This window comes from Rhagoletis zephyria, unplaced genomic scaffold (genome assembly GCF_001687245.7).
Source record: "Rhagoletis zephyria isolate East Lansing unplaced genomic scaffold, Rhagoletis_zephyria_1.1 Rzeph_scaffold_00402, whole genome shotgun sequence".
Classification (NCBI taxonomy): Eukaryota; Metazoa; Arthropoda; class Insecta; order Diptera; family Tephritidae; genus Rhagoletis; species Rhagoletis zephyria.
In genome coordinates, this window is record NW_016157486.1 from 33,110 (window position 1) to 43,478 (window position 10,369).

Sequence of the window (10,369 nt, forward strand, 5' to 3'; positions counted from 1 at the left end):
TTGTGTCACTCTTTGCAAAGCTCAATTAAAACAGTAAAAAACTCCGTAATAAAAAGCTTTGTTTATTCCGGCTTTAAGCTTTCGGCCTCTCTTAATTCTACTAACTAGTTTTAGTAAAAAAACTATTAAATTTGTTGTATTTCTCTAAACTATTTATTCACATAGTTGTAAGAACTACTACTTTGGCCATTATTATTTGTTGTCGAGACTGTCCAATTACTATGTCTGTCGCAGTGACTACAAGGTCACTGCCAGCGAATAACTGTAATATTTTTATTGCTATTCAGACTAATTAAAGAATGGCTATGCCAATGCGCTAGAAATAAAAAAAGCCAAAATGAAAAAAAATGTATGTTTATATGTTTTCACTTTTATTTATCTACATATCGCACACGTTCTTCAAAGGTGACACAACTTAAAATAACACGTTCGTCAGAAAGTATTTCTCAGCACATGCTAATCATGTGGGCAAGGAAGACTTTACCTTAGGTTTTTTCAAACAAATTATAACAAAAATTTGCTCCAGCTTTTGCTGAAAGGTAAATAAAAGCTCGATGTACATTTTTAAAGCATTATTTCGAAAATGCCAAATTTTGAGTTGTGCCACTTTTGAAGATCGTGTGCGATATATTTATAAACCGCAACAAGAGATACGTATCGCTAGCTTAGAGTGAAATGTTGCTAAGTCTACTTTCCTTAAAAAAACTCATATTTTTATATAGGAAGCAAGATAAATTAAAAATACATCATTTGGAAAAGGGTTAAAGTACTTGTTTAATTTTTTTTCATTATATTCACAGAAAAGCAAACCTGCTTAGTTCAAAACAGGTGGCGAGAATCTGATAAGGCAAAAATAATACGAAATCATTTAATAATGATCGAATCCTTCTGATTATTATGGAGTTTTGCGTTGGTTTAAATATGCAAAATGTTGTATTCAAAGTTTTACAAAGTACTTGAAGAAAATGGCTCTAAGAAGTTTTTTCCTCTTCTGTAAATCTGTTAAATTTTGTTCAATTTGTTAAAATGGACTTAGCAACTTTTCACTCTAAGCTAGCGATATAGCTAATAAAATAGCACTCCTGCAAAACACATACATATACAATTTTACTGTGGGATATATGCCATGCTCTAGATTACCTTTGACTAAATGTCTGCTTGATTGACTGACTTGTGTTTGCTTGGTTAGATAAATGCGAAATGCGCTTATGTGCCATTATTATAGTAACAACGCGAAAGTGACATCACAAGCGGTAACGCAGGTGCCTTATGTATTGCGTATTTATGTGTTTCCTATCTGATGCTCATCTATCAATTGCTGATTGTGTGCTTCTTGTCACTTATATTTATTGAGTCTCGCTATTTTGGCTATTACTCAAAGGAAAAGTACGAGGTGGCGCTTAGATAAAGTCAATATTGGCTTACTCGTTGTAAATTTATAGCAGACTAATCTCAAACACTGTTTGATAATGGATTTTTGTTACGGTAATAAACCAAATCAGCGACCGCCATAGTTGAGTGGTTTGAGGTACGTAGATAGGGGCAATAGTTTCAATGTTGAATTTTATAAAGGAAATCCGACCTGTGGGACTTGACCTTATGTAAATTATACGATAGATACCTTAACCGTTAATCGAGCTTTGTATCAAAAATGATACATTTTGTTTTATATCTTATCATAACTTCTTTAAAAAAAAAATTGAGTGCTGCATTCTTCGCGACTATGTTTATTTTGTTATTGCTGTTATTTTTAAACATATTTTCAAAAAATTTTGCAAGTAGGCCATGAGAAATTCAAAAACTTCATAATTCGAGCTATGTATCATTTTTGATACATATGGCAATTCAAACGTTTTTTTGCTGCGGTGCACGTCATTCGCTACGCGATTTTTGGTATTTGTGGTGTGTTTTTATTTCTTGGGGTGCTTTTTTGAAGATTCATTTATTTTGTCACATAATTGTGTGTATTCAAAACAATGTCGCGTCCACGGTTTTTGACCTTTGAGGAACTAGTGAATGAAGTACTGGATGAGAGTGAAGAGGATGAAGATGTTTCCGATCCTGAAACTGAAATTGAAAGCAGTTCGTCTGAAAGCTGCTTACCTGAACCGGATGACATTATTGGCAGTACTTCAGAAGCTGATCCAATGTATATAGCAAAAGATGGTACTACTTGGCGTAGCGAGCCTTACGCCACTGGTCGATTGGGGAGAGAAAATATCATAAATTTACGCCCAGGTTAGTAGTAATTGTTTATTGAAGTGTCATAGAATTAAGATTACTGGGCTTTAGGTGTAACAAGATTTGCATCCAGCCGGGTGAACAATATTCGGGATTCATTCCTACTACTTTTTCCGCCGTCACTATCAAAAATTGTAATTGATAACTCAAACAACTACGGAAAGTATATACATGGGTCTAACCATATCGAAATTTACGAGGATTTATTTCATGCCTACTTGGCCGTATTATTGCTGGCCGGTGTATATAAGTAAGTTTAACAACAGAAAAGTTTAAAAAAATATAAACTTATAACTACTATATGTTTATCAGATCCAAAAATGAAACTTTGCATGATTTGTTTGATGAATATTGTGGACGGCCAATATTTCGGTCAATTATGTCTGAGAAAACATTTTTATATATCCACAAAGTCATTCGTTTTGATGATGTGCTCACCCGACGAGGCCAAAGAAATGATGACAAATTCGCACCAATTAGAAACCTTTGGGGAAAATGGTCTGAACGGCTTCCCACATTCTACAATCCTACTGATTCTGTTACTGTGGATGAGCAATTATTGGGATTTCATGGTCGTTGTAAATTTCGCCAGTACATTCCATCGAAGCCAGAGAGATATGGTTTAAAATTTTGGCTACTTGTTGATTCACGCACATGCTATGTATGGAAAATACAGCCCTACTTGGGAAAAGGTGTGACAGGAAATCCTGAGAGGAATCAAGGAGAACGGGTTGTTCTTGATTTAGTTGATGGACTAAAAGGGCATAACGTCACCATGGACAATTTTTTTTTCATCTCACAGCCTTGGCCAAAAACTATTACAAAAGAATATGACAATGGTTGGAACTATGCGCAAAAATAAAAGATCTATTCCCCCAAAGCTACTGAATTGCAAAAAAATTCCACGATATGAATCAACTTTTGCCTTTACTCCTGATACCAGTCTCGTTTCGTACATCAGTCATAAAAACAAGTGTACACTTGTCATGAGTACAATGCATCACGCACCTAATATTGGGGATGACTCTAAAAAGTTGCCCGAAATAATCTCTTTTTATAACTCAACGAAGGGAGGCGTGGACACGGTTGACAAAATGCTAAGTTGCTACAGTTGTAAACGTAAAAATAATCGTTGGACTATGGCGGTATTTTCCAACATTATTGATATTTCCGCTTTGAATTCTTTTATTTTATACAACGAAATCGACCCCAATTAGAAGCAAACTCAAAAGCACACAAAACGTAAATGTTTCCTGCATGAGTTGGCAATTTCGTTGGCAAAGTCTTATATGGAAAAACGTAAACAAGGCCCAAGAAATGAACTATCTCTGGCGCTGCCTTCGAAACTCTCAAGTAAGAATATCCCCGTTATTAATGATAATGATGCTGGCCCATAAAAAAAAACAAAAAACTGATAAGTCTCCGAAAAAAAACCGCGCAAGTTGTCAAAAATGCTTTCATTCTGGAGAAAACAAAAATAAGTGGACTTCGTCATTCTGTTTTTCATGTAAAAAGCCGTGCTGTAATGACAAACATGCCAAAAATGTGTGCATAGATTGCATAAATAACACCTAACATGTAAACTCTTAAGAAATACTTGCATACAATGTATCAATAAAAATAAACATATTAAAACTCTAAAGTAAGATTTTGTAATAAATCAGTTTTTCCTATGAACTATAGTATGTATCAAAAATGATACATGGCTTCATTTATGAATTATTTTTTAAGCTCGATCTACGGTTAAAAGCAGTGCGCTTAATTCATTGAATTTTTTTTTTTGTATATAGTTATCCGACCTCAAATCTCTTTTCAAACTTGTGAATTTTATTTAGTTTGCTATCAGCAATGCCACAGTGGCTGAGTAGTCAGGGGTGCGTAGTACCAATCTACAGGTACTGGGTTCGATCCCTGGACTTCTTGGCAGGAAATGGCGAAATTCCCAATGTATTCCAGTGTAAATTTGCCGTTCTGAGGTGGCGTAAAACTGAAGTTCCCTTCATTTATATAACAACATGAAGACACAAACACCACAAATTGGAGGAGAAGTTCGGTCAAACACTAAGTAAAAGTGTGAGTGCCAAAATATTATATTAGTATTTACAACATTTTACAACCGAATAGAACCTTTGGAGCTATCCATCGATTTATTGACAATTGTGCTTAATTCTGAAAACATTTCCAAAAAATATTTTCGGTACATATCAATTCGCCTTGCGCCTACTTGACTACGCTCATGACTACGCGTGTGGGCATTTATTTAAGTTATGTATTTAAAGTTTCCAGGCAAATTTTAGTTTAAGTTCACAGCATTTCTATCATCTACGTAATGATATTCCATGATACAAAGTCTACTTAAATTTGGTAAGAAATAAACAACGCATTAAGTATTACAGAAACTATATAAATCGAAGTGAATTGCAATAAATAAATAAATAAATTTGTTCTATTTAGTACTTTTAGCGATGTGCATACAAATTACAGTGAATCACTTATATAAGAACATAAGTTCAAACTCATTCAAGTATGTATGTATGTACATCGGTTTATTTATTTCCTCTTATACGTACTACCATAAGTAAGAGTAAATAAGCACATGTCTTCTAAATTTTCTACAATGCATAAATTTGTCGAAGACTCTACACAGGAATTTCAATATAACTAGTTGGCGTGAAATGAAATGCACACATGCACACATATGTACATAAATATATATATTTTGTATATGTATGAGCTCTTATCGATTGTACAAATAAAAAGTTCAATAAACATGTGCGAGAATTTTTTTTTCGCTTTTTGCGTGCATACGAGTATATATGTATATAGGCTAGGTTGCGTATACGCCCTGTGGGACAAAGTGCATTCTTCTGAAAGGTGGCATGTGAGTATAAATGTTTTTTTTTTTTCAAATACATACTGTGAGAGTTGAACTTCATTATTATGTCTTATGTATATATGTATAGATATGTATGTACGTATATATTTATTTTTTTAGGTTATTAAATAAATTAAAGGCATTTCATTTAGTTAGGTGGTATTTAACCTAAAATTGTAGAATTACTAACTGGTCTATTCTGCATAAGGTGGAAACTTTTGTTAATAAAAATGTGGGTGAGCTTTATCTATTTCAAGTAGTGATAAGGAATATATATGAAGACAATTATTTTTAAATGGCAGCAAGGAAAATAACCGCTGGTGATTAGAGCAACGAACTGCAACTCGTTAGCTCTGCCGTACAATTCTTGGTCCTTGCAACACAAAAAAAAAGTTGTTTCTAATAGAGGCTGCCCCTCATCAGGCAAAGTAAAATATTAAATCCCTTCATTGGAAAAGAAACTCGGAGAAACAAGTTGAAAAATGTGTAAGCGCCAAACATTTGTTTATCTATGTTTTTATATGCCCCCTCCCGCAAATGCGCACGGTCGATTTACGATTTAGCGTTATTCTATCAAATTTGATGGAATTATGCAGATACATTTGATGCCCATTTTTATCGCAATCGAGTCAATCTTGATATTACCCATTCCTCGGATTCTGTTATACAAATTAGCCCCCAGTACATGGTCTAGGTCTGTGCGAAATTCTAACCAAATCATCATCGTTGCGGTTTAAATAAGAATTAATCTTTCGTAAATATTACTTATATATATATATATGGATACAATTTTAGTATGATATGAATAATAAATTGTTATATTAATTTAGCATAAACGGTAAAAGTTAATTCGCATATACACTTTTTTGGAAATGTGGCAATTGTCTTTTAAATTCGTCCAAACTATTCCGTTGCATTGTGGTCTAAATATAGGGCGTTAGAGCATTAAAATTCCGACTGTAATCTTTTTGGACCATCCTAATAAACATACATACATCAACTACTTTGTTGTTATCAAACCTACAAATTGCAACGCAATTACATAAGTTCCTAACTAATGTCTAATCGCATTATGCTGCCTTTATTAAACCACATAGCTTTTGCACGCCTTTAGCTAAAACATTTAGTTATTATTGCTTTACTAATTTACAAATTGATTATTGCCTGGAGGCGTTCTTAAATTACCATCTCCTTGGAGTCAGTAAAAACCAACACAAGGAAAGGGTAATGAATTAAATTTAAATTGCCTTTGAAATCTAAAGCAAATAAGCTAATATAATTTAAAATTAAGTGAATGCAGTTTCGCTTCGAATTAGTCGAAACTTTGCGGTTTAGCTCCTCAACACACTGCTGAGAAAAGCCTCAAAACTAGTTCTTCCAAAGGAACAAAAAGTGGTCCGCTGTCTCGTCCGTCTTAAGGCAGGAAGGGCTGATGCTGTTCACAATCACGGGGATGTAGAACTTGTAAGTTTTTCCCACAAGCAGACTTCCGAAGTGCCCTTCGATTGCGCAAGCCAACTAAGGGGGACATCATACCAGTATACCTGATACTAGTTCGTCTGAAGATTTTGGGTCTAGTAATTATTTATATTCGTGCTTACCGAATTTAGATATGAAAACGATGTCAGCTAGTTTCCTTGAATGTCGGTAAGCAAGTGTAAGCGAAGCAGTGAAAATCTTTTGCAAGATCGCTAACAAAAGCTCAGCACTAGGGTGTTCGATTATTCGCATTTTTTTTCGAAAAATTCCAATTTCAAAAAAAACCGGTTGCCGATTTTAAAACTAAGAAAATACCCGATAAACCGGTTTAATTTTACATATTTTGTATGCAGTAAAATTGTCTATATTTGTATGAAGTCATGACAAAAATTACAATAAAACTGTTAACGGCAAAGATAGCTTTTATTTAGCAAATAAATAGCAGAGCAAAATAAGTACAACGTTTTTTTTTAGGAAGCTTTTAAACAACCTATTTAAGGGCTTCCCTTAAGCTGGAAAATTTCGAACAACTTAAAACTTGTATGGGATTTGGATGAAATGGTAAACCCAGTTTATTCGATATACCAAAAATGGGGATTACCCGGGAAAAAACCAGGGTATAGATTTCTAAAAACACCGGTGTAAACCTGTTTGGAAAAACTGAGTCAATCACTCTACTCAGCACCTTCTTTGCGTACAATAGGAGGGATAAGACCAGGGCAGGCCCCTACTTGTTTATGAATTTTTTTAAGTTTTTGGCCTTCTCAGATTTTGCTGAGTTACTTTTTTCATCAAGTAGTCTTGCACTGCGATACCGATATTTGAAAAATTTGACTTATTTTTAACCCACAGAGCTCTTCGTCAAATAATTTACAGCTATCTAAATGCAATGCTGCATATTCTTCAAATGTGTTACTCGATTACGACTCAAGAAAGTTTTAGTGCAGTACAAAACAAAAACAAAAAACACTAAAAAAAAAACACCCACGCATCGCTAACTCGCGCCAAATTTATACCAATTTATGGAATTTCATATTAAAAGGACACGCAGCAGCAAGTAAGGAAGCACTCAAGCTTTGTTTACGAAGGTGGAGCGAACAAACTGAGGATAGAAACTACACCACCTACGCTTTTATATCAAAACTCAGTTGCTGAACTGAATGGAATTCGCAATGGAAACGTAAAAAACAACATCTAAAACAACAAATACGTTGATCTAATTGTGAATTCAAAAGTGATGAAAAAGGAAAAGATGAAAGGATTTACAACTTTGACACAATTAAATTATGGGAAAAAGTTCAGTCTGCTAAAATTAGTGACACTTTGAAAGCGAATAAAAAACGTTTATTAGTCAGAAGAAAGGGAAGAAATCTGAGTTAAATATTTGCACAAAAAAGTGTTGCTAGGACAAGCATGAAAATTGCGAAGATTTTGATGAGATCTTAGAGTGCGAAGTGCTATTTTACGATTAATTAAAGGTGTTTATGAAATTATTAAATTTTCATAGTCTGCCAAGAGATGAATACAAATCGGGGTTAATATGCATGAGAAAAGTTGGCTTGGCTGCAGGCTGCGAGATGGCATTCATTTTGGCAGCATGAGCGTTTATGAGGAAAGGCATTCGAGCTCAGAGGGTATAAGAAAGTTTTAATTAACCAATCGGATTTGATTGGCGCATTTTTTAAAGAACGCGACTAATTTACGACCTTTTAGGAAATTAATTGTGTTTGACTATAGCAAAAGTATATTAAAAGAGAAGAAACTTTATTCAAATGCTTTTTTGACTTTGCGAAGCTCAAAACTAGCTTTGAATATGAGGCGCCAGGTGGCCCTCAAAATATGGACAGATAAATTTTGTATGTTCTGCGTACAATATAAAGATATAAAGACATCTACGAAAGCTCCAAAGATTTTAATACATTTTTAAGGGGTTGAAAAACATAAATTATACAGAGCAACCAAAACTAATTTCGGTGCGACAGATGTTCAAGCTATTATTGATCGATTTTTTTTTGTGCTGCTTACAAATCCATGGAAAAAAAGGTTTCCATCAGTTGCAGACTTTGGGAAAAACTTGGTCAAGGTGTGCAAAAATGGCGTCTTATAAGCTTTAACGAAGAAACGAAAGGTGATAGAACCTTAAATTAAAGCTTGAACTTTATCACTGAAAATACTATCCCTGTACCTCGACCTTAAAGTCACCTATAAATAGTCATTTATTGAATAGGAGATGTTTAAGCACCTACCGCAATTAAACAAAAGCTGGTAGAATTTTCTACTTTGAATTTAATTCAGCTTCGATTTTTTAAAATTAGTCCTGAAAATCGCATCTTTGCATAATTGCCAAATAGCTATTGGTAGTACGTTTTGTAACCACAAATATGAAATATCAGACTTAACTGGATGGTACTTTTAGAGATTGTAGTTGAAAGTTCAAGTCAAAGTTTAAGGCTAAATGGAAGCTTCTGACAGCATTAGTATCTTTGCTAGATCTTCTCGAACATTGCCCAAAATGTAATTTTTTGATATTTTGACCACGTTTTTCTCAAAGTCTGGAGCAGTTGGAAACTTTTAATTTACGAATTCTTTATCAGCACAAAAAATTCTATCAAAAAAAGCTTAAATATTTGCCGCACCAAAATTTGTTTCCATTTTTGTGGCTTTCTGTTATTTTTAAAAATCGCAAAAATTCCACAAAATAAACATGTACATACATGCTTAAAATCTTATAAATTTGACATATTATTGGCCTATTGTCGAATTTTTTGCGATACAAAAAAGAAGAAAGGTGCGATTTCGAATACGCGATTTTTGAACACTCAGTTTGTAGCATTTACTTGTTTGACTTCCTCATATTTGAACACAATCGTATGCATACATGCACACATGTATTTCAACACATTTAACGTTGCATTTACGCTAAACTGATTTCGCACACAAGAGACAAATTTCTACACAAATTTCAGTTTTGCGCCAGGACACACCCAATGGAATCAACAAACTATTCAGCCGGAATTTGTTGTCTACGAATGAGTTACATAGATGTACATACATGTTAATATTTGTATGTGAACTTGGTGTAAACACGTATGTATGTATGTAGATTAGGGTGCGTCACTAAAAAAGTTGCAGATTTTCCAACGGAATTACCAAATTTATTACACTTTAAGGCCGCCGCTAAAATATTTCGGAAAAAAATTTTAAGATTTGCATACATAAGTGAGCTAGACTAATTTGTGTGTACCTCAAAAAATCTCATTATTTTGATTCCGTCGATAAAATTTTTGAACATTTTTATGCAGACCTTTAAAATTTATACCGACACCTCTATTATCTGAGGTGAGCTTTAAGAAAACAAATTTTTTGACGAAAAATTGTATTTGTAAAAATAGAAATTTTTGGAGGTATCCTTCCAAAATAGTTAAGCGGAAGTCTTAAGATATTTTAAGTTTTATGTTTGCGATGGAATGCACCCTGATGTACATACATACACATATATATATATATATATTAGACTCCTGCGCAATTCCATTTAAACGGCCCAACAAGACATCCGATCGCCGCGCAAATACTTTCCATCCCCTACTTTCATCGTTCGGGTCAATTGTGAGTAAGCATAAACCAGTTTCAGCAAGCGTACGTAAACTACCGATCAATAGCAACACGCGTAGAGTATTTACTTTGCCTTCCGCAACTACTGCGAGTAAAAGGTATTTGACAGTAGAGTACTCTACTGGTAGTACTTGAGTATTTTCGAAGAAAACATACATTTGT

The 10,369-nt window shown here is 33.9% G+C and overlaps 1 protein-coding gene across 1 annotated transcript; it reads left to right on the plus strand.

Annotated features, from left to right (window-relative positions):
- Positions 1–1,756: 1,756 nt before the first annotated feature.
- Positions 1,757–3,561, plus strand: LOC108359515 (piggyBac transposable element-derived protein 4-like). Its single transcript, XM_017611416.1, has 3 exons — positions 1,757–2,238; positions 2,293–2,491; positions 2,554–3,561. Exons 1-3 carry the CDS (start codon positions 1,977–1,979, stop codon positions 3,101–3,103), a joined length of 1,011 nt encoding a protein of 336 aa, XP_017466905.1. The 5' UTR covers positions 1,757–1,976; the 3' UTR covers positions 3,104–3,561.
- Positions 3,562–10,369: the final 6,808 nt, after the last annotated feature.

Excerpts from the sequence above, each read along its gene's own strand:
- LOC108359515 (XM_017611416.1), top strand. The coding sequence starts at position 1,977 with ATGTCGCGTCCACGGTTTTTGACCTTTGAGGAACTAGTGAATGAAGTA. Across the intron at positions 2,239-2,292 it reads TATCATAAATTTACGCCCAG|GTGTAACAAGATTTGCATCC; the intron begins GTTAGTAGTAAT and ends ACTGGGCTTTAG. Across the intron at positions 2,492-2,553 it reads TTGCTGGCCGGTGTATATAA|ATCCAAAAATGAAACTTTGC; the intron begins GTAAGTTTAACA and ends TATGTTTATCAG.